At 47.9% G+C, this 21,698-nt stretch overlaps 1 protein-coding gene and 1 long non-coding RNA gene across 2 annotated transcripts in view; both read right to left on the bottom strand.

The window, feature by feature from the left end:
- The window catches only part of mbd1a (methyl-CpG binding domain protein 1a), an 80,807-nt gene that overhangs the window by 34,865 nt on the left and 24,244 nt on the right, over nucleotides 1-21,698 (bottom strand). Inside the window, exons 6-7 of the mRNA XM_045206796.1 lie at nucleotides 6,955-6,992; nucleotides 4,741-4,833 (exon numbers count right to left, since the gene is read on the bottom strand). Coding sequence (XP_045062731.1) covers nucleotides 4,741-4,833; nucleotides 6,955-6,992 — 131 coding nt within the window. The remainder of the gene's footprint in view (nucleotides 1-4,740; nucleotides 4,834-6,954; nucleotides 6,993-21,698) is intronic.
- Nucleotides 2,087-4,721, bottom strand: LOC121530833. Its single transcript, XR_005994065.2, has 3 exons — nucleotides 3,242-4,721; nucleotides 2,162-2,861; nucleotides 2,087-2,126 (listed from the first exon to the last, which is right to left on the bottom strand). It is a non-coding gene; the product is annotated as an uncharacterized LOC121530833 (long non-coding RNA).

The following is a 21,698-nucleotide window of genomic DNA, read 5'->3' as shown; positions in this document are numbered from 1 at the left end:
GTTCCAGAATCTACTAATAGCTATTACTACAAATACTTTTAAACAGTGGGACAAACTCCTGAGAAAATGTATCTTGGGAGGAAGAAAATACTGTGTCAAAACTAAAACAATCAAACAACGTAAACAAGCAGGGGGAATAGCATTACCAAACCTAATGATTTATTATTACATTATTGTAGTCCCCTGTAGCTCAGTTGGTAGAGCATGGCGCTTGCAACGCCAGGGTTGTGGGTTCGTTTCCCACGGACGGCCAGTATGAAAATGTATGCACTCACTAACTAAGTCGCTCTGGATAAGATCGTCTGCTAAAAATCTAAAAAAGTATTATTTATGCTGCCCAACTTAAATACATTCATTCGGCATCAACAGGTAAATGGAAAAAACAGTAAGTATACAGTTGAAGTTGGAAGTTGACATACACCTTGGCCAAATACATTTAAACTCAGTTTTTCACAATTCCTGACATTTAATCCTAGTAAAAATTCCCTGTTTTAGGTCAGTTAGGAGCACCATTTTATGGCTTGCGAAAGTATTCACCCCCCTTGGCATTTTTCCTATTTTGTTGCCTTACAACCTGGAATTAAAATGGATTTTTGTGGCGTTTGTACCATGTGATTTACACAACATGCCTACCACTTTGAATATGCAAAATATTTTATTTTGTGAAACAAGAAATAAAACCAAAAAACAGAAAACTTGAGCGTGCATAACTATTCACCCCCCCCAAAGTCAATACTTTGTAGAGCCACCTTTTTCAGCAATTACAGCTGCAAGTCTCATGGGGTATGTCTCTATAAGCTTGGCACATCTAGCCACTGGGATTTTTACCCATTCTTCAAGGCAAAACTGCTCCAGCTCCTTCAAGTTGGATGGGTTCCACTGGTGTACAGCAATCTTTAAGTCATACCACATATTCTCAATTGGATTGAGGTCTGGGCTTTGACTAGGCCATTCCAAGACATTTAAATGTTTCCCCTTAAACCACTCGAGTGTTGCTTTAGCAGTATGCTTAGGGTTATTGTCCTGCTGGAAGGTGAACCTCAATCCCAGTCTCAAATCTCTGGAAGACTGAAACAGGTTTCCCTCAAGAATATCCCTGTATTTAGCGCCAACCATCACTCCTTCAATTCTGACCAGTTTCCCAGTCCCTACTGATGAAAAACATCCCCACAGCATGATGATAGTGTTCTCAGGGTGATGAGAGGTGTTGGGTTTGTGCCAGACATAGTGTTTTCCTTGATGGCCAAAAAGCTAAATTTTTGTCTCATCTGACCAGAGTACCTTCTTCCATATGTTTGGGGAGTCTCCCACATGCCTTTTGGCGAACAATAAACGTGTTTACTTATTTTTTTCTTTAAGCAATAGTTTTTTTCTGGCCACTCTTCCATAAAGTCCTGCTCTGTGGAGTGTACGGCTTAAAGTGGTCCTATGGACAGATACTCCAATCTCCGCTGTGGAGCTTTGCAGCTCCTTCAGGGTTATCTTTGGTCTCTTTGTTGCCTCTCTGATTAATGCCCTCCTTGCCTGGTCTGTGAGTAGTGGTGGGCGGCCCTCTCTTGGCAGGTTTGTTGTGGTGCCATATTCTTTTCATTTTTAAATAATGGATTTAATGGTGCTCCGTGGGATGTTCAAAGTTTGGGATATATTTTATTAGAACCCAACCCGATCTGTACTTGTTTGGTACCTCCTTGGTCTTCATGGTGCAGCTTGCTTGGTGGTGCCCCTTGCTTGGTGGTGTTGCAGACTCTGGGGCCTTTCAGAACAGGTGTATATATACACTGAGATCATGTGACAGATCATGTGACACTTAAATAAATCCACCTGTGTGCAATCTAACTAATTATGTGACTTCTGAAGGTAATTGGTTGCACCAGATCTTATTTAGGGGCTTCATAGCAAAGGGGGTGAATACATATGCACTCACCACTTTTCCGTTATTTATTTTTTTGAATTTTTTTAAAGAAGTTATTTTTTTTCATTTCACTTCACCCATTTGGACTATTTTGTGTATGTCCATTACATGAAATCCAAATAAAAATCTATTTAAATTACAGGTTGTAACGCAACAAAATAGGAAAAACGCCATGGGGGATGAATACTTCTGCAAGGCACTGTATAAAGCGTACCTTAGTGTGAAGTGGAGTGGTGTTATAAAGCGTACCTTAGTGTGAAGTGGAGTGGTGTTATAAAGCGTACCTTAGTGTGAAGTGGAGTGGTGTTATAAAGCGTACCTTAGTGTGAAGTGGAGTGGTGTTATAAAGCGTACCTTAGTGTGAAGTGGAGTGGTGTTATAAAGCGTACCTTAGTGTAAAGTGGAGTGGTGTTATAAAGCGTACCTTAGTGTGAAGTGGAGTGGTGTTATAAAGCGTACCTTAGTGTAAAGTGGAGTGGTGTTATAAAGCGTACCTTAGTGTAAATTGGAGTGGTGTTATAAAGCGTACCTTAGTGTAAAGTGGAGTGGTGTTATAAAGCGTACCTTAGTGTGAAGTGGAGTGGTGTTATAAAGCGTACCTTAGTGTGAAGTGGAGTGGTGTTATAAAGCGTACCTTAGTGTGAAGTGGAGTGGTGTAATAAAGCGTACCTTAGTGTAAAGTGGAGTGGTGTTATAAAGCGTACCTTAGTGTAAAGTGGAGTGGTGTTATAAAGCGTACCTTAGTGTAAAGTGGAGTGGTGTTATAAAGCGTACCTTAGTGTAAAGTGGAGTGGTGTTATAAAGCGTACCTTAGTGTGAAGTGGAGTGGTGTTATAAAGCGTACCTTAGTGTAAAGTGGAGTGGTGTTATAAAGCGTACCTTAGTGTGAAGTGGAGTGGTGTTATAAAGCGTACCTTAGTGTAAAGTGGAGTGGTGTTATAAAGCGTACCTTAGTGTGAAGTGGTGTTATAAAGCGTACCTTAGTGTGAAGTGGAGTGGTGTTATAAAGCGTACCTTAGTGTGAAGTGGAGTGGTGTAATAAAGCGTACCTTAGTGTGAAGTGGAGTGGTGTTATAAAGCGTACCTTAGTGTAAAGTGGAGTGGTGTTATAAAGCGTACCTTAGTGTGAAGTGGAGTGGTGTTATAAAGCGTACCTTAGTGTGAAGTGGAGTGGTGTTATAAAGCATACCTTAGTGTAAAGTGGAGTGGTGTTATAAAGCGTACCTTAGTGTAAAGTGGAGTGGTGTAATAAAGCTTACCTTAGTGTAAAGTGGAGTGGTGTTATAAAGCGTACCTTAGTGTGAAGTGGAGTGGTGTTATAAAGCGTACCTTAGTGTGAAGTGGAGTGGTGTTATAAAGCGTACCTTAGTGTAAAGTGGAGTGGTGTTATAAAGCGTACCTTAGTGTAAAGTGGAGTGGTGTTATAAAGCGTACCTTAGTGTGAAGTGGTGTTATAAAGCGTACCTTAGTGTAAAGTGGAGTGGTGTTATAAAGCGTACCTTAGTGTGAAGTGGAGTGGTGTTATAAAGCGTACCTTAGTGTGAAGTGGAGTGGTGTAATAAAGCGTACCTTAGTGTAAAGTGGAGTGGTGTTATAAAGCGTACCTTAGTGTGAAGTGGAGTGGTGTTATAAAGCGTACCTTAGTGTAAAGTGGAGTGGTGTTATAAAGCGTACCTTAGTGTGAAGTGGAGTGGTGTAATAAAGCGTACCTTAGTGTGAAGTGGAGTGGTGTTATAAAGCATACCTTAGTGTAAAGTGGAGTGGTGTTATAAAGCGTACCTTAGTGTAAAGTGGAGTGGTGTAATAAAGCGTACCTTAGTGTAAAGTGGAGTGGTGTTATAAAGCGTACCTTAGTGTGAAGTGGAGTGGTGTTATAAAGAGTACCTTAGTGTGAAGTGGAGTGGTGTTATAAAGCGTACCTTAGTGTAAAGTGGAGTGGTGTTATAAAGCGTACCTTAGTGTAAAGTGGAGTGGTGTTATAAAGCGTACCTTAGTGTGAAGTGGAGTGGTGTTATAAAGCGTACCTTAGTGTAAAGTGGAGTGGTGTTATAAAGCGTACCTTAGTGTAAAGTGGAGTGGTGTTATAAAGCGTACCTTAGTGTGAAGTGGAGTGGTGTAATAAAGCGTACCTTAGTGTAAAGTGGAGTGGTGTTATAAAGCGTACCTTAGTGTAAAGTGGAGTGGTGTTATAAAGCGTACCTTAGTGTAAAGTGGAGTGGTGTTATAAAGCGTACCTTAGTGTAAAGTGGAGTGGTGTTATAAAGCGTACCTTAGTGTGAAGTGGAGTGGTGTTATAAAGCGTACCTTAGTGTAAAGTGGAGTGGTGTTATAAAGCGTACCTTAGTGTGAAGTGGAGTGGTGTTATAAAGCGTACCTTAGTGTGAAGTGGAGTGGTGTTATAAAGCGTACCTTAGTGTGAAGTGGAGTGGTGTTATAAAGCGTACCTTAGTGTAAAGTGGAGTGGTGTTATAAAGCGTACCTTAGTGTGAAGTGGAGTGGTGTATAAAGCGTACCTTAGTGTAAAGTGGAGTGGTGTTATAAAGCGTACCTTAGTGTGAAGTGGAGTGGTGTTATAAAGCGTACCTTAGTGTAAAGTGGAGTGGTGTTATAAAGCGTACCTTAGTGTGAAGTGGAGTGGTGTTATAAAGCGTACCTTAGTGTAAAGTGGAGTGGTGTTATAAAGCGTACCTTAGTGTGAAGTGGAGTGGTGTTATAAAGCGTACCTTAGTGTGAAGTGGAGTGGTGTTATAAAGCGTACCTTAGTGTAAAGTGGAGTGGTGTTATAAAGCGTACCTTAGTGTAAAGTGGAGTCGTGTTATAAAGCGTACCTTAGTGTGAAGTGGAGTCGTGCCGCTGTTGCCGAATTCCTCTTCTTTGAACTCCGGTTGTTTCCCTCCTAGAACCCATTTATCACCCCCCACCTGAGGACAGACCGACCAGCACAACAGTCACACTATGAATGAGTCCCAAATGGCACCCTAATCCGTATATAGTGCACTACTTTTGACCAGGACCCAGAGGGTAGTGCACTATATCGGGAATAGGGCGCCATCTACTAATGTAATTCTAGTAGGGTTGCAGAATGTCTGTACATTTCCCAACATTCCCAACATTCCCAGAATTCCCAGTTGGAATATTCCAGTAATCAAGAGGAAATAAGTAATCCCCCTTCAACCGGGATTTCTGGAAAACCTGGGAATGTTGGGAATGTTACCAGCATGTTGCAACCCTATCCATTACAGCCAGATAACTATGCCATTACTATAGGCCTAAATTAATCATCACTTTGATTTATATATTTTAAAAAGGTAAAAACCATGCACTTTACAAACATGAGTGCAAAGGTTAATAAGAGGCTAGTTAGTAGTCAAGGTTGACGCAAAATAAAGAAGTTATCGTGCAAAGCTTCAACCCATGCATTGATTAGTCTGGAATCTGATCAAGGCCAGTTTAGAGTTAGGTAGCCTACGGTTACAAATAAAATCATTGAAGATCAAGTCAACAGGCGGTCAGTGAAAACTGGTAAACGAGGAAACAAACACTATGCTAAGAACTATTCTACATAACTATTGTGGTGTCCCGCAAGGCTCAGTTTTAGACCCTCATTAGTGACATGACAACTATTGCTGCAGCGCAAATAGCCCAATGCTTGTGCTGCACTTGCCTTTAAAATGTAAAAATGCAATATTGCTGCATGTGGTGTGGTGAATTCGGCCTGTCTTCCAACACCCTGGCTCTAGGCCCCTCTGAAAATGCTGATAGACCCCCCCACGTGTGGCGTAATCACAGAAATGGAACCCCCTAAGTCGGGGTAGGCAACCCGGTTCCTGGAGCGCCTCAGTTAGAGCAGGATTCTGTCCCAACGAGGCACTACTAAAGCTAAATGATCGCTTCAGTGATCGACTAAATTCAACACATCTGGTCTTCCAGATAGACTACATCAAAAACATGAAGGGACCAGAAGGACCAGGACCAGGGTTGCCTACCCATGCCCGAGGCAGACAGAGTCCTTACTCCTTATGTAGCAGTGTGTTTCTCTTACCATTTTACTTTTGTCTTTCACTCTATTTCTCTGTCTTCCAGGACTGTATGTTGTGACAGCGTCTCATGTGGATGAATAGATGGGTAGAGACAGGTCGTCGAGGGGACGGGGGTATAGTTGTTGTCCAGCTGTCGACAGCTGAAACATGCCCCACAGTCCTCCCTCAAAAGCGAACCTTAATCCCCTGCCCCTTTAGCCAACCTTCAGATAATTTAAACATTATAGCTCGCACTAATACAACAACACAATACCACATGGGATACCTAACTGCAAAACCAGTAATATTCACCAAGGTCTACTACCTACTACCAACAACTACTTAGGGCGGCAGGTAGCTTAGTGGTTAAGAGCGTTGTACCAGTAACCGAAAGGTCGCTGGTTCTAATCCCCGAGCCGACTAGGTGAAAAATCTGTCGATGTGCCCTTGAGCAAGGCACTTAACCCTAATTGCTCCTGTAAGTCGCTCTGGATAAGAGCGTCTGCTAAATGTAAACTACCTACCTCATAACTATGTCATACCTCCAACTCTGTGTTGGAAAGTTGTTTCTTTGGAATGAATTCTACCGTACCTCAGCAATCTGTCAATGGAGCTATGGTCTCTTTCCTCGGTCTCTTATCATGGACGGTGGCAGTATAATGACTGTACCAACTGACAGACCCAGACTCTGTTGCAACCAAAATAATTGTGCATCAGGACCAACACAGGACATTGTGGGGTGATCCAGGATCAGCTTCCTCTCCCCCCCAATCCTAACCTTAACCATTAGCGGAGAAAATGCTAAACTGACCCAGGATCAGTGTCTTAGGGGCAACTTCACCTTACACTAACATAGGACAGGGAGGATACTACAAAAGATAGTCACCAGCCACAGAATTAAAACGATGCTTGTCCAATTCCACCAGCAGAACAGGAGCAGCCTAAACACGCAGAGCGAAAGGAAGAGTTCGGCAGGCAGGCAGAGATGGAACATGCAGCTCTCTCATGTTACGTTGGTCTTACCTTTCTGAACACAATACTTGGGGACGGTTTCTTCTTAGCTGGAGAACACAAGACACAAAACATCTCAACAACCAACAGACACAAAGACGCCCCGCGCGCATGTAGAAAAACTCCCCAACCCTAGCCGCTCAAAGTGGCTCTATTTTACATGGTCCTCGAGACCAACTTGAAGTTGACTACCGTCTTCTAGATATAACTGCCACACCTTCCAGTCCTCCACACACACACACACACACACACACACACACACACACACACACACACACACACACAGTCAGGAATCCCAGCACTCCCTGGGGAATACACTACAAGGAGTGTACCAGCTAACTTTAATAAACTACCAGAAATAACTGGTGATTTTCTGGTTCATTAAGAATTCTAAACTTATACATGTGTTTTTGGTTGTCAAGCCCATTTCGTGCTTCTAAAAAAATACAACTTTATTTCAGAATAGTGGATCCGACTTTTCTCAGACCTTTGTTTCCCGGATTAAAAGGTCCCGAAGCTTCTGCACACGTGTTTCTTTACCTTTACCAGAACGAGAAGAAGAAGAAGAAATTGCTAAAGTGCTAGCGAATTTCCATAGCGGCAGCTAGCTAAATATGCTAACGAACGCAAAGGAAAATAAACTAATTGCAAAGACAGGGAATACAGCTCATAAAGTTATACATACAGTGGGGAAAAAAAGTATTTAGTCAGCCACCAATTGTGCAAGTTCTCCCACTTAAAAAGATGAGAGAGGCCTGTAATTTTCATCATAGGTACACGTCAACTATGACAGACAAATTGATTTTTAATGAATTTATTTGCAAATTATGGTGGAAAATAAGTATTTGGTCACCTACAAACAAGCAAGATTTCTGGCTCTCACAGACCTGTAACTTCTTCTTTAAGAGGCTCCTCTGTCCTCCACTCGTTACCTGTATTAATGGCACCTGTTTGAACTTGTTATCAGTATAAAAGACACCTGTCCACAACCTCAAACAGTTACACTCCAAACTCCACTATGGCCAAGACCAAAGAGCTGTCAAAGGACACCAGAAACAAAATTGTAGACCAGCACCAGGCTGGGAAGACTGAATCTGCAATAGGTAAGCAGCTTGGTTTGAAGAAATCAACTGTGGGAGCAATTATTAGGAAATGGAAGACATACAAAACCGCTGATAATCTCCCTCGATCTGGGGCTCCACGCAAGATCTCACCCCGTGGGGTCAAAATGATCACAAGAACGGTGAGCAAAAATCCCAGAACCACATGGGGGGACCTAGTGAATGACCTGCAGAGAGCTGGGACCAAAGTAACAAAGCCTACCATCAGTAACACACTACGCCGCCAGGGACTCAAATCCTGCAGTGCCAGACGTGTCCCCCTGCTTAAGCCAGTACATGTCCAGGCCCGTCTGAAGTTTGCTAGAGTGCATTTGGATGATCCAGAAGAGGATTGGGAGAATGTCATATGGTCAGATGAAACCAAAATATAACTTTTTTGGTAAAAACTCAACTCGTCGTGTTTGGAGGACAAAGAATGCTGAGTTGCATCCAAAGAACACCATACCTACTGTGAAGCATGGGGGTGGAAACATCATGCTTTGGGGCTGTTTTTCTGCAAAGGGACCAGGACAACTGATCCGTGTAAAGGAAAGAATGAATGGGGCCATGTATCGTGAGATTTTGAGTGAAAACCTCCTTCCATCAGCAAAGGCATTGAAGATGAAACGTGGCTGGGTCTTTCAGCATGACAATGATCCCAAACACACTGCCCGGGCAACGAAGGAGTGGCTTCGTAAGAAGCATTTCAAGGTCCTGGAGTGGCCTAGCCAGTCTCCAGATCTCAACCCCAATGAAAATCTTTGGAGGGAGTTGAAAGTCCGTGTTGCCCAGCGACAGCCCCAAAACATCACTGCTCTAGAGGAGATCTGCATGGAGGAATGGGCCAAAATACCAGCAACAGTGTGTGAAAACCTTACAGAAAACGTTTGACCTGTGTCATTGCCAACAAAGGGTATATAACAAAGTATTGAGAAACTTTTGTTATTGACCAAATACTTATTTTCCACCATAATTTGCAAATAAATTCATTAAAAATCCTACAATGTGATTTTCTGGAAAAAGAATTCTCATTTTGTCTGTCATAGTTGACGTGTACCCATGATGAAAATTACAGGCCTCTCTCATCTTTTTAAGTGGGAGAACTTGCACAATTGGTGGCTGACTAAATATTTTTTTTCCCCACTGTATATAGGTAGAATATAATTTTTTGGTGAGGTTGGATATTTACAAGCGAATGTGAACGAGAGACATTGTTCAAATGAACAAAGTTTTGACGCATGTTTGTCTGAAGGAAGAACAGCACCGGCTCTGAAGCAGCATGCACACACTAGTGTTGCAAGGTATTCCGAAACGTCTGTACCTTTTCGATACTAGAACATGGGTCGGTACTATAATTGTTTTTACTTTCGGTACTTCTGTCAAATGTGTCTCACGGATCAAGCCTGTCTATCAGCCCAGCCAACCCCTTATTAAAGCGCACACCCTGCCTGCTCCACTAACTCACACACCCTGCCTGCTCCACTAACTCACTGGGAGTCTGGGCTGCATCATGTTGGCTCCACACCCTGCCTGCTCCACTAACTCACACACCCTGCCTGCTCCACTAACTCACTGGGAGTCTGGGCTGCATCATGTTGGCTCCACACCCTGCCTGCTCCACTAACTCACTGGGAGTCTGGTCTGCATCATGTTACCTCCCCACTCATACTGGCTCTAGTCTGTCCTGAAGAACTAAACTCACTGGGAGTCTGGTCTGCATCATGTTAACTCCCCACTCATACTGGCTCTAGTCTGTCCTGAAGAACTAAACTCACTGGGAGTCTGGTCTGCATCATGTTAACTCCCCACTCATACTGGCTCTAGTCTGTCCTGAAGAACTAAACTCACTGGGAGTCTGGTCTGCATCATGTTGGCTCCACACCCTGCCTGCTCCACTAACTCACTGGGAGTCTGGTCTGCATCATGTTAACTCCCCACTCATACTGGCTCTAGTCTGTCCTGAAGAACTAAACTCACCTGGAGTCTGGTCCGCATCACCACTCACGCTGCACAGAAGTTAACACACTTGAATAATGCGACACGGCGTGTTGAAATGTTGAAACTGTTCATTACTGTTCCCAAAACCACGTCCATACTAGGGATGTGACAAATTCACAATTTTGCTTAACGTTTAAAAACGGCCATTATATTATCGGTTTTCCTTTAAAACGATAAGAAAAATCTATTTCACGTCAATTCACAATGCAGAATAATGGTCCTATTACGTAAGTATGACTGCTAGGGCCGGGCGATGAAGGTTTATCTACTGAAAGCCTTTACAGACATCAAACTCAGCTACAGTAATGGGTCGATAGCAACAATTGATAACTTTCAGACAAAAATGAATGAATAAAAAAACTGCTGCATCTGTACCTATTCAGACAGAATTCTGCTCTGGCATATAATGTTCTGTTGTTTCCCTGACAATTGATTTGCTGCCGTGTTGTTTCTTATGGTAGGGTAGCTAGATGTGTTTTTTATGGTAGGGTAGCTAGATGTGTTTTTTATGGTAGGGTAGCTAGATGTGTTTTTTATGGTAGGGTAGCTAGATGTGTTTTTTATGGTAGGGTAGCTAGATGTGTTTTTTATGGTAGGGTAGCTAGATGTGTTTTTTATGGTAGGGTGGCTAGATGTGTTTTTTATGGTAGGGTAGCTAGATGTGTTTTTTATGGTAGGGTAGCTAGATGTGTTTTTTATGGTAGGGTAGCTAGAGGGTTACTAAGCGATCAGTCGGGAGTAGCCCTAGGTTACTAAGTGACCGGTCGGGAGTAGGACTAGGTTACTAAGCGACCGGTCGGGAGTAGGACTAGGTTACTAAGTGACCGGTCGGGAGTAGGACTAGGTTACTAAGTGACCGGTCTGGAGTAGGACTAGGTTACTAAGCGACCGGTCGGGAGTAGGACTAGGTTACTAAGTGACCAGTCAGGAGTAGGACTAGGTTACTAAGCGACCGGTCGGCAGTAGGACTAGGTTACTAAGCGACCGGTTAGGAGTAGGACTAGGTTACTAAGCGACCGGTCGGGAGTAGGACTAGGTTACTAAGTGACCGGTCGGGAGTAGGACTAGGTTACTAAGCCACCGGTCGGGAGTAGGACTAGGTTACTAAGCGACCGGTTGGGAGTAGGACTAGGTAACTAAGCGACCGGTCGGGAGTAGGACTAGGTTACTAAGTGACCGGTCGGGAGTAGGACTAGGTTACTAAGTGACCGGTCAGGAGTAGGACTAGGTTACTAAGCCACCGGTCGGGAGTAGGCCTAGGTTACTAAGTGACCGGTCAGGAGTAGGACTAGGTTACTAAGCGACCGGTCGGGAGTAGGACTAGGTTACTAAGTGACCGGTCGGGAGTAGGACTAGGTTACTAAGTGACCGGTCGGGAGTAGGACTAGGTTACTAAGCGACCGGTCGGGAGTAGGACTAGGTTACTAAGCGACCGGTTAGGAGTAGGACTAGGTTACTAAGTGACCGGTTGGGAGTAGGACTAGGTTACTAAGTGACCGGTCGGGAGTAGGACTAGGTTACTAAGTGACCGGTCGGGAGTAGGACTAGGTTACTAAGCGACCGGTTAGGAGTAGGACTAGGTTACTAAGCGACCGGTCGGGAGTAGGACTAGGTTACTAAGTGACCGGTCGGGAGTAGGACTAGGTTACTAAGTGACCGGTCGGGAGTAGGACTAGGTTACTAAGCGACCGGTTAGGAGTAGGACTAGGTTACTAAGCGACCGGTTAGGAGTAGGACTAGGTTACTAAGCGACCGGTCGGGAGTAGGACTAGGTTACTAAGTGACCGGTCGGGAGTAGGACTAGGTTACTAAGCGACCGGTTAGGAGTAGGACTAGGTTACTAAGCGACCGGTCGGGAGTAGGACTAGGTTACTAAGTGACCGGTCGGGAGTAGGACTAGGTTACTAAGTGACCGGTCAGGAGTAGGACTAGGTTACTAAGCGACCGGTTAGGAGTAGGACTAGGTTACTAAGCGACCGGTCGGGAGTAGGACTAGGTTACTAAGTGACCGGTCGGGAGTAGGACTAGGTTACTAAGCGACCGGTCGGGAGTAGGACTAGGTTACTAAGCGACCGGTTAGGAGTAGGACTAGGTTACTAAGCGACCGGTCGGGAGTAGGACTAGGTTACTAAGGGACCGGTCGGGAGTAGGACTAGGTTACTAAGCGACCGGTTAGGAGTAGGACTAGGTTACTAAGCGACCGGTCGGGAGTAGGACTAGGTTACTAAGTGACCGGTCGGAAGTAGGACTAGGTTACTAAGTGACCGGTCAGGAGTAGGACTAGGTTACTAAGTGACCGGTCAGGAGTAGGACTAGGTTACTAAGCGACCGGTTAGGAGTAGGACTAGGTTACTAAGCGACCGGTCGGGAGTAGGACTAGGTTACTAAGTGACCGGTCGGGAGTAGGACTAGGTTACTAAGTGACCGGTCGGGAGTAGGACTAGGTTACTAAGTGACCGGTCGGCAGTAGGACTAGGTTACTAAGTGACCGGTCGGCAGTAGGACTAGGTTACTAAGCGACCGGTCGGGAGTAGGACTAGGTTACTAAGTGACCGGTCGGGAGTAGGACTAGGTTACTAAGGGACCAGTCAGGAGTAGGACTAGGTTACTAAGCGACCGGTCGGGAGTAGGACTAGGTTACTAAGCGACCGGTTAGGAGTAGGACTAGGTTACTAAGTGACCGGTCGGGAGTAGGACTAGGTTACTAAGCGACCGGTCGGGAGTAGGACTAGGTTACTAAGCGACCGGTCGGCAGTAGGACTAGGTTACTAAGCGACCGGTCGGGAGTAGGACTAGGTTACTAAGCGACCGGTCGGGAGTAGGACTAGGTTACTAAGCGACCGGTCGGCAGTAGGACTAGGTTACTAAGTGACCGGTCGGGAGTAGGACTAGGTTACTAAGGGACCAGTCAGGAGTAGGACTAGGTTACTAAGTGACCGGTCGGGAGTAGGACTAGGTTACTAAGCGACCGGTTAGGAGTAGGACTAGGTTACTAAGCGACCGGTCGGGAGTAGGACTAGGTTACTAAGCGACCGGTTAGGAGTAGGACTAGGTTACTAAGTGACCGGTCGGGAGTAGGACTAGGTTACTAAGGGACCGGTCGGGAGTAGGACTAGGTTACTAAGCGACCGGTTAGGAGTAGGACTAGGTTACTAAGCGACCGGTTGGGAGTAGGACTAGGTTACTAAGCGACCGGTCGGGAGTAGGACTAGGTTACTAAGTGACCGGTCGGGAGTAGGACTAGGTTACTAAGCGACCGGTTAGGAGTAGGACTAGGTTACTAAGTGACCGGTCGGGAGTAGGACTATGTTACTAAGTGACCGGTCGGGAGTAGGACTAGGTTACTAAGGGACCGGTCGGGAGTAGGACTAGGTTACTAAGCGACCGGTCAGGAGTAGGACTAGGTTACTAAGTGACCGGTCGGCAGTAGGACTAGGTTACTAAGCGACCGGTCGGGAGTAGGACTAGGTTACTAAGCGACCGGTCGGGAGTAGGACTAGGTTACTAAGCGACCGGTCAGGAGTAGGACTAGGTTACTAAGCGACCGGTCGGGAGTAGGACTAGGTTACTAAGCGACCGGTCAGGAGTAGGACTAGGTTACTAAGCGACCGGTCAGGAGTAGGACTAGGTTACTAAGTGACCGGTCAGGAGTAGGACTAGGTTACTAAGCGACCGGTCAGGAGTAGGACTAGGTTACTAAGCGACCGGTCGGGAGTAGGCCTAGGTTACTAAGCGACCGGTCGGGAGTAGGACTAGGTTACTAAGTGACCGGTCGGGAGTAGGACTAGGTTACTAAGGGACCGGTCGGGAGTAGGACTAGGTTACTAAGTGACCGGTCAGGAGTAGGACTAGGTTACTAAGTGACCGGTCAGGAGTAGGACTAGGTTACTAAGTGACCGGTCAGGAGTAGGACTAGGTTACTAAGGGACCGGTCGGGAGTAGGACTAGGTTACTAAGCGACCGGTCGGGAGTAGGACTAGGTTACTAAGGGACCGGTCGGGAGTAGGACTAGGTTACTAAGTGACCGGTCAGGGAGTAGGACTAGGTTACTAAGGGACCGGTCGGGAGTAGGACTAGGTTACTAAGCGACCGGTCGGGAGTAGGACTAGGTTACTAAGTGACCGGTCGGGAGTAGGACTAGGTTACTAAGGGACCGGTCGGGAGTAGGACTAGGTTACTAAGCGACCGGTCAGGAGTAGGACTAGGTTACTAAGGGACCGGTCGGGAGTAGGACTAGGTTACTAAGCGACCGGTCGGGAGTAGGACTAGGTTACTAAGCGACCGGTCAGGAGTAGGACTAGGTTACTAAGGGACCGGTCAGGAGTAGGTTACTAAGTGACCGGTCAGGAGTAGGACTAGGTTACTAAGCGACCGGTCGGGAGTAGGACTAGGTTACTAAGTGACCGGTCGGGAGTAGGACTAGGTTACTAAGCGACCGGTCGGGAGTAGGACTAGGTTACTAAGTGACCGGTCGGGAGTAGGACTAGGTTACTAAGGGACCGGTCGGGAGTAGGACTAGGTTACTAAGGGACCGGTCTGGAGTAGGACTAGGTTACTAAGCGACCGGTCGGGAGTAGGACTAGGTTACTAAGTGACCGGTCGGGAGTAGGACTAGGTTACTAAGCGACCGGTCGGGAGTAGGACTAGGTTACTAAGCGACCGGTCGGGAGTAGGACTAGGGTTACTAAGTGACCGGTCGGGAGTAGGACTAGGTTACTAGACCGGTCAGTGACTAGGTTACTAAGTGACCGGTCGGGAGTAGGACTAGGTTACTAAGTGACCGGTCAGGAGTAGGACTAGGTTACTAAGTGACCGGTCGGGAGTAGGACTAGGTTACTAAGTGACCGGTCGGGAGTAGGACTAGGTTACTAAGTGACCGGTCGGCAGTAGGACTAGGTTACTAAGCGACCGGTCGGCAGTAGGACTAGGTTACTAAGTGACCGGTCGGCAGTAGGACTAGGTTACTAAGCGACCGGTCAGGAGTAGGACTAGGTTACTAAGTGACCGGTCGGCAGTAGGACTAGGTTACTAAGTGACCGGTCAGGAGTAGGACTAGGTTACTAAGTGACCGGTCGGGAGTAGGACTAGGTTACTAAGTGACCGGTCGGCAGTAGGACTAGGTTACTAAGTGACCGGTCGGCAGTAGGACTAGGTTACTAAGCGACCGGTCGGGAGTAGGCCTAGGTTACTAAGTGACCGGTCGGGAGTAGGACTAGGTTAATAAGCGACCGGTCGGGAGTAGGACTAGGTTACTAAGCGACCGGTCGGGAGTAGGACTAGGTTACTAAGTGACCGGTCGGCAGTAGGACTAGGTTACTAAGCGACCGGTCAGGAGTAGGACTAGGTTACTAAGTGACCGGTCGGCAGTAGGACTAGGTTACTAAGTGACCGGTCAGGAGTAGGACTAGGTTACTAAGCGACCGGTCGGGAGTAGGACTAGGTTACTAAGCGACCGGTCGGGAGTAGGACTAGGTTACTAAGCGACCGGTCGGGAGTAGGACTAGGTTACTAAGCGACCGGTCAGGAGTAGGACTAGGTTACTAAGCGACCGGTTGGGAGTAGGACTAGGTTACTAAGCGACCGGTCAGGAGTAGGACTAGGTTACTAAGCGACCGGTCAGGAGTAGGACTAGGTTACTAAGTGACCGGTCAGGAGTAGGACTAGGTTACTAAGCGACCGGTCAGGAGTAGGACTAGGTTACTAAGCGACCGGTCGGGAGTAGGCCTAGGTTACTAAGCGACCGGTCGGGAGTAGGACTAGGTTACTAAGTGACCGGTCGGGAGTAGGACTAGGTTACTAAGGGACCGGTCGGGAGTAGGACTAGGTTACTAAGTGACCGGTCAGGAGTAGGACTAGGTTACTAAGTGACCGGTCAGGAGTAGGACTAGGTTACTAAGTGACCGGTCAGGAGTAGGACTAGGTTACTAAGGGACCGGTCGGGAGTAGGACTAGGTTACTAAGCGACCGGTCGGGAGTAGGACTAGGTTACTAAGGGACCGGTCGGGAGTAGGACTAGGTTACTAAGTGACCGGTCAGGAGTAGGACTAGGTTACTAAGGGACCGGTCGGGAGTAGGACTAGGTTACTAAGCGACCGGTCGGGAGTAGGACTAGGTTACTAAGTGACCGGTCGGGAGTAGGACTAGGTTACTAAGCGACCGGTCAGGAGTAGGACTAGGTTACTAAGTGACCGGTCAGGAGTAGGACTAGGTTACTAAGGGACCGGTCGGGAGTAGGACTAGGTTACTAAGTGACCGGTCAGGAGTAGGACTAGGTTACTAAGTGACCGGTCAGGAGTAGGACTAGGTTACTAAGTGACCGGTCAGGAGTAGGACTAGGTTACTAAGGGACCGGTCAGGAGTAGGTTACTAAGTGACCGGTCAGGAGTAGGACTAGGTTACTAAGCGACCGGTCGGGAGTAGGACTAGGTTACTAAGTGACCGGTCGGGAGTAGGACTAGGTTACTAAGCGACCGGTCGGGAGTAGGACTAGGTTACTAAGTGACCGGTCGGGAGTAGGACTAGGTTACTAAGTGACCGGTCGGGAGTAGGACTAGGTTACTAAGCGACCGGTCAGGAGTAGGACTAGGTTACTAAGTGACCAGTCAGGAGTAGGACTAGGTTACTAAGTGACCGGTCGGGAGTAGGACTAGGTTACTAAGCGACCGGTCGGGAGTAGGACTAGGTTACTAAGGGACCGGTCTGGAGTAGGACTAGGTTACTAAGCGACCGGTCGGGAGTAGGACTAGGTTACTAAGTGACCGGTCGGGAGTAGGACTAGGTTACTAAGCAACCGGTCGGGAGTAGGACTAGGTTACTAAGCGACCGGTCGGGAGTAGGACTAGGTTACTAAGTGACCGGTCGGGAGTAGGACTAGGTTACTAAGCGACCGGTCAGGACTAGGTTACTAAGCGACCGGTCGGGAGTAGGACTAGGTTACTAAGTGACCGGTCAGGAGTAGGACTAGGTTACTAAGTGACCGGTCGGGAGTAGGACTAGGTTACTAAGTGACCGGTCGGGAGTAGGACTAGGTTACTAAGTGACCGGTCGGCAGTAGGACTAGGTTACTAAGCGACCGGTCGGCAGTAGGACTAGGTTACTAAGTGACCGGTCGGCAGTAGGACTAGGTTACTAAGCGACCGGTCAGGAGTAGGACTAGGTTACTAAGTGACCGGTCGGCAGTAGGACTAGGTTACTAAGCGACCGGTCGGGAGTAGGACTAGGTTACTAAGTGACCGGTCAGGAGTAGGACTAGGTTACTAAGTGACCGGTCGGGAGTAGGACTAGGTTACTAAGTGACCGGTCGGCAGTAGGACTAGGTTACTAAGTGACCGGTCGGCAGTAGGACTAGGTTACTAAGCGACCGGTCGGGAGTAGGCCTAGGTTACTAAGTGACCGGTCGGGAGTAGGACTAGGTTACTAAGCGACCGGTCGGGAGTAGGACTAGGTTACTAAGCGACCGGTCGGGAGTAGGACTAGGTTACTAAGTGACCGGTCGGCAGTAGGACTAGGTTACTAAGCGACCGGTCAGGAGTAGGACTAGGTTACTAAGTGACCGGTCGGCAGTAGGACTAGGTTACTAAGTGACCGGTCAGGAGTAGGACTAGGTTACTAAGCGACCGGTCGGGAGTAGGACTAGGTTACTAAGCGACCGGTCGGGAGTAGGACTAGGTTACTAAGTGACCGGTCAGGAGTAGGACTAGGTTACTAAGCGACCGGTCAGGACTAGGTTACTAAGTGACCAGTCGGGAGTAGGACTAGGTTACTAAGTGACTGTCGGGAGTAGGACTAGGTTACTAAGTGACCGGTCGGGAGTAGGACTAGGTTACTAAGCGACCGGTCGGGAGTAGGCCTAGGTTACTAAGCGACCGGTCGGGAGTAGGACTAGGTTACTAAGTGACCGGTCGGGAGTAGGACTAGGTTACTAAGCGACCGGTCGGGAGTAGGACTAGGTTACTAAGTGACCGGTCGGGAGTAGGACTAGGTTACTAAGTGACCGGTCGGGAGTAGGACTAGGTTACTAAGCGACCGGTCAGGACTAGGTTACTAAGCGACCGGTCGGGAGTAGGACTAGGTTACTAAGTGACCGGTCAGGAGTAGGACTAGGTTACTAAGTGACCGGTCGGGAGTAGGACTAGGTTACTAAGTGACCGGTCGGCAGTAGGACTAGGTTACTAAGTGACCGGTCGGCAGTAGGACTAGGTTACTAAGCGACCGGTCGGGAGTAGGCCTAGGTTACTAAGTGACCGGTCGGGAGTAGGACTAGGTTACTAAGCGACCGGTCGGGAGTAGGACTAGGTTACTAAGCGACCGGTCGGGAGTAGGACTAGGTTACTAAGTGACCGGTCGGCAGTAGGACTAGGTTACTAAGCGACCGGTCAGGAGTAGGACTAGGTTACTAAGTGACCGGTCGGCAGTAGGACTAGGTTACTAAGTGACCGGTCAGGAGTAGGACTAGGTTACTAAGCGACCGGTCGGGAGTAGGACTAGGTTACTAAGCGACCGGTCGGGAGTAGGACTAGGTTACTAAGTGACCGGTCAGAGTAGGACTAGGTTACTAAGCGACCGGTCAGGACTAGGTTACTAAGTGACCAGTCGGGAGTAGGACTAGGTTACTAAGTGACTGTCGGGAGTAGGACTAGGTTACTAAGTGACCGGTCGGGAGTAGGACTAGGTTACTAAGCGACCGGTCGGGAGTAGGCCTAGGTTACTAAGCGACCGGTCGGGAGTAGGACTAGGTTACTAAGTGACCGGTCGGGAGTAGGACTAGGTTACTAAGCGACCGGTCGGGAGTAGGACTAGGTTACTAAGTGACCGGTCGGGAGTAGGACTAGGTTACTAAGTGACCGGTCGGGAGTAGGACTAGGTTACTAAGCGACCGGTCAGGACTAGGTTACTAAGCGACCGGTCGGGAGTAGGACTAGGTTACTAAGTGACCGGTCAGGAGTAGGACTAGGTTACTAAGTGACCGGTCGGCAGTAGGACTAGGTTACTAAGTGACCGGTCGGCAGTAGGACTAGGTTACTAAGCGACCGGTCGGGAGTAGGACTAGGTTACTAAGTGACCGGTCAGGAGTAGGACTAGGTTACTAAGCGACCGGTCGGGAGTAGGACTAGGTTACTAAGTGACCGGTCGGGAGTAGGACTAGGTTACTAAGTGACCGGTCGGGAGTAGGACTAGGTTACTAAGCGACCGGTCGGGAGTAGGACTAGGTTACTAAGCGACCGGTCGGGAGTAGGACTAGGTTACTAAGTGACCGGTCAGGAGTAGGACTAGGTTACTAAGTGACCGGTCGGCAGTAGGACTAGGTTACTAAGTGACCGGTCAGGAGTAGGACTAGGTTACTAAGGGACCGGTCGGGAGTAGGACTAGGTTACTAAGCGACCGGTCGGGAGTAGGACTAGGTTACTAAGCGACCGGTCGGGAGTAGGACTAGGTTACTAAGTGACCGGTCGGGAGTAGGACTAGGTTACTAAGTGACCGGTCGGCAGTAGGACTAGGTTACTAAGTGACCGGTCAGGAGTAGGACTAGGTTACTAAGCGACCGGTCGGGAGTAGGACTAGGTTACTAAGCGACCGGTCGGGAGTAGGCCTAGGTTACTAAGTGACCGGTCGGGAGTAGGACTAGGTTACTAAGTGACCGGTCAGGGAGTAGGACTAGGTTACTAAGTGACCGGTCGGGAGTAGGACTAGGTTACTAAGTGACCGGTCGGGAGTAGGACTAGGTTACTAAGTGACCGGTCAGGAGTAGGACTAGGTTACTAAGTGACCGGTCGGCAGTAGGACTAGGTTACTAAGCGACCGGTCGGGAGTAGGACTAGGTTACTAAGTGACCGGTCGGGAGTAGGACTAGGTTACTAAGTGACCGGTCGGGAGTAGGACTAGGTTACTAAGTGACCGGTCAGGAGTAGGACTAGGTTACTAAGCGACCGGTCAGGAGTAGGACTAGGTTACTAAGCGACCGGTCGGAAGTAGGACTAGGTTACTAAGTGACCGGTCAGGAGTAGGACTAGGTTACTAAGCGACCGGTCGGGAGTAGGACTAGGTTACTAAGTGACCGGTCGGGAGTAGGACTAGGTTACTAAGTGACCGGTCTGGAGTAGGACTAGGTTACTAAGCGATCAGTCGGGAGTAGGACTAGGTTACTAAGCGATCAGTCGGGAGTAGGACTAGGTTACTAAGTGACCGGTCGGGAGTAGGACTAGGTTACTAAGCGACCGGTTGGGAGTAGGACTAGGTTACTAAGTGACCGGTTGGCAGTAGGACTAGGTTACTAAGTGACCGGTCGGGAGTAGGACTAGGTTACTAAGTGACCGGTCAGGAGTAGGACTAGGTTACTAAGTGACCGGTTGGGAGTAGGACTAGGTTACTAAGTGACCGGTCGGCAGTAGGACTAGGTTACTAAGCGACCGGTCGGGAGTAGGACTAGGTTACTAAGTGACCAGTCGGGAGTAGGACTAGGTTACTAAGCGACCGGTCGGGAGTAGGACTAGGTTACTAAGCGACCGGTCGGGAGTAGGACTAGGTTACTAAGCGACCGGTCAGGAGTAGGACTAGGTTACTAAGCGACCGGTCGGGAGTAGGCCTAGGTTACTAAGCGACCGGTCGGGAGTAGGACTAGGTTACTAAGTGACCGGTCAGGAGTAGGACTAGGTTACTAAGTGACCGGTCGGGAGTAGGACTAGGTTACTAAGTGACCGGTCAGGAGTAGGACTAGGTTACTAAGCGACCGGTCAGGAGTAGGACTAGGTTACTAAGCGACCGGTCGGGAGTAGGACTAGGTTACTAAGTGACCGGTCAGAGTAGGACTAGGTTACTGCGACCGGTCGGGAGTAGGACTAGGTTACTAAGCGACCGGTCGGGAGTAGGACTAGGTTACTAAGTGACCGGTCGGGAGTAGGACTAGGTTACTAAGTGACCGGTCTGGAGTAGGACTAGGTTACTAAGCGACCGGTCAGGAGTAGGACTAGGTTACTAAGTGACCGGTCGGGAGTAGGACTAGGTTGCTAAGCGACCGGTCGGGAGTAGGACTAGGTTACTAAGTGACCGGTCGGGAGTAGGACTAGGTTACTAAGTGACCGGTCTGGAGTAGGACTAGGTTACTAAGCGACCGGTCAGGAGTAGGACTAGGTTACTAAGTGACCGGTCGGGAGTAGGACTAGGTTACTAAGCGACCGGTCGGGAGTAGGACTAGGTTACTAAGCGACCGGTCGGGAGTAGGACTAGGTTACTAAGCAACTGTGAGTGAAGAGCAAAATAATCCTAACATGTCCACACCCTAATTGTAGGCTAACCAATACCCAAACGGAGTAAAAATCTGATTGATTTATCGAGACCAGTCCCCATGCTGGTCTCAAAGCAGCGGGAAACAGTTGACCACATGTGGGTAGGCTATTGCTTCAAATCCTATTATAACAATTGGATGACTTTGGGAGTTTCAGTAAGTAACAATTTATTGCCTTCAATTGCATTAGTCTACTTTATTACAATGTCTCTGTCATTCAGTGATATTTATTCCCATAGTAATTAGTTATGGATCCATCCAGATGTGGTTAGAAAACAGTGCATGTGGTGGGCTATGCAAAGAGATGGGTAAAGTAGGCCTCCTGTAGATCAGTTGGTAGAGTGGTGCTTGCAACGCCAGGGTTGTGGGTTCGATTC

This window comes from Coregonus clupeaformis, chromosome 24 (assembly GCF_020615455.1).
Source record: "Coregonus clupeaformis isolate EN_2021a chromosome 24, ASM2061545v1, whole genome shotgun sequence".
NCBI lineage: Eukaryota > Metazoa > Chordata > Actinopteri > Salmoniformes > Salmonidae > Coregonus > Coregonus clupeaformis.
Note: the sequence above shows the minus strand (reverse complement) of the source record. Positions and strands in the feature narration are given on the sequence as shown.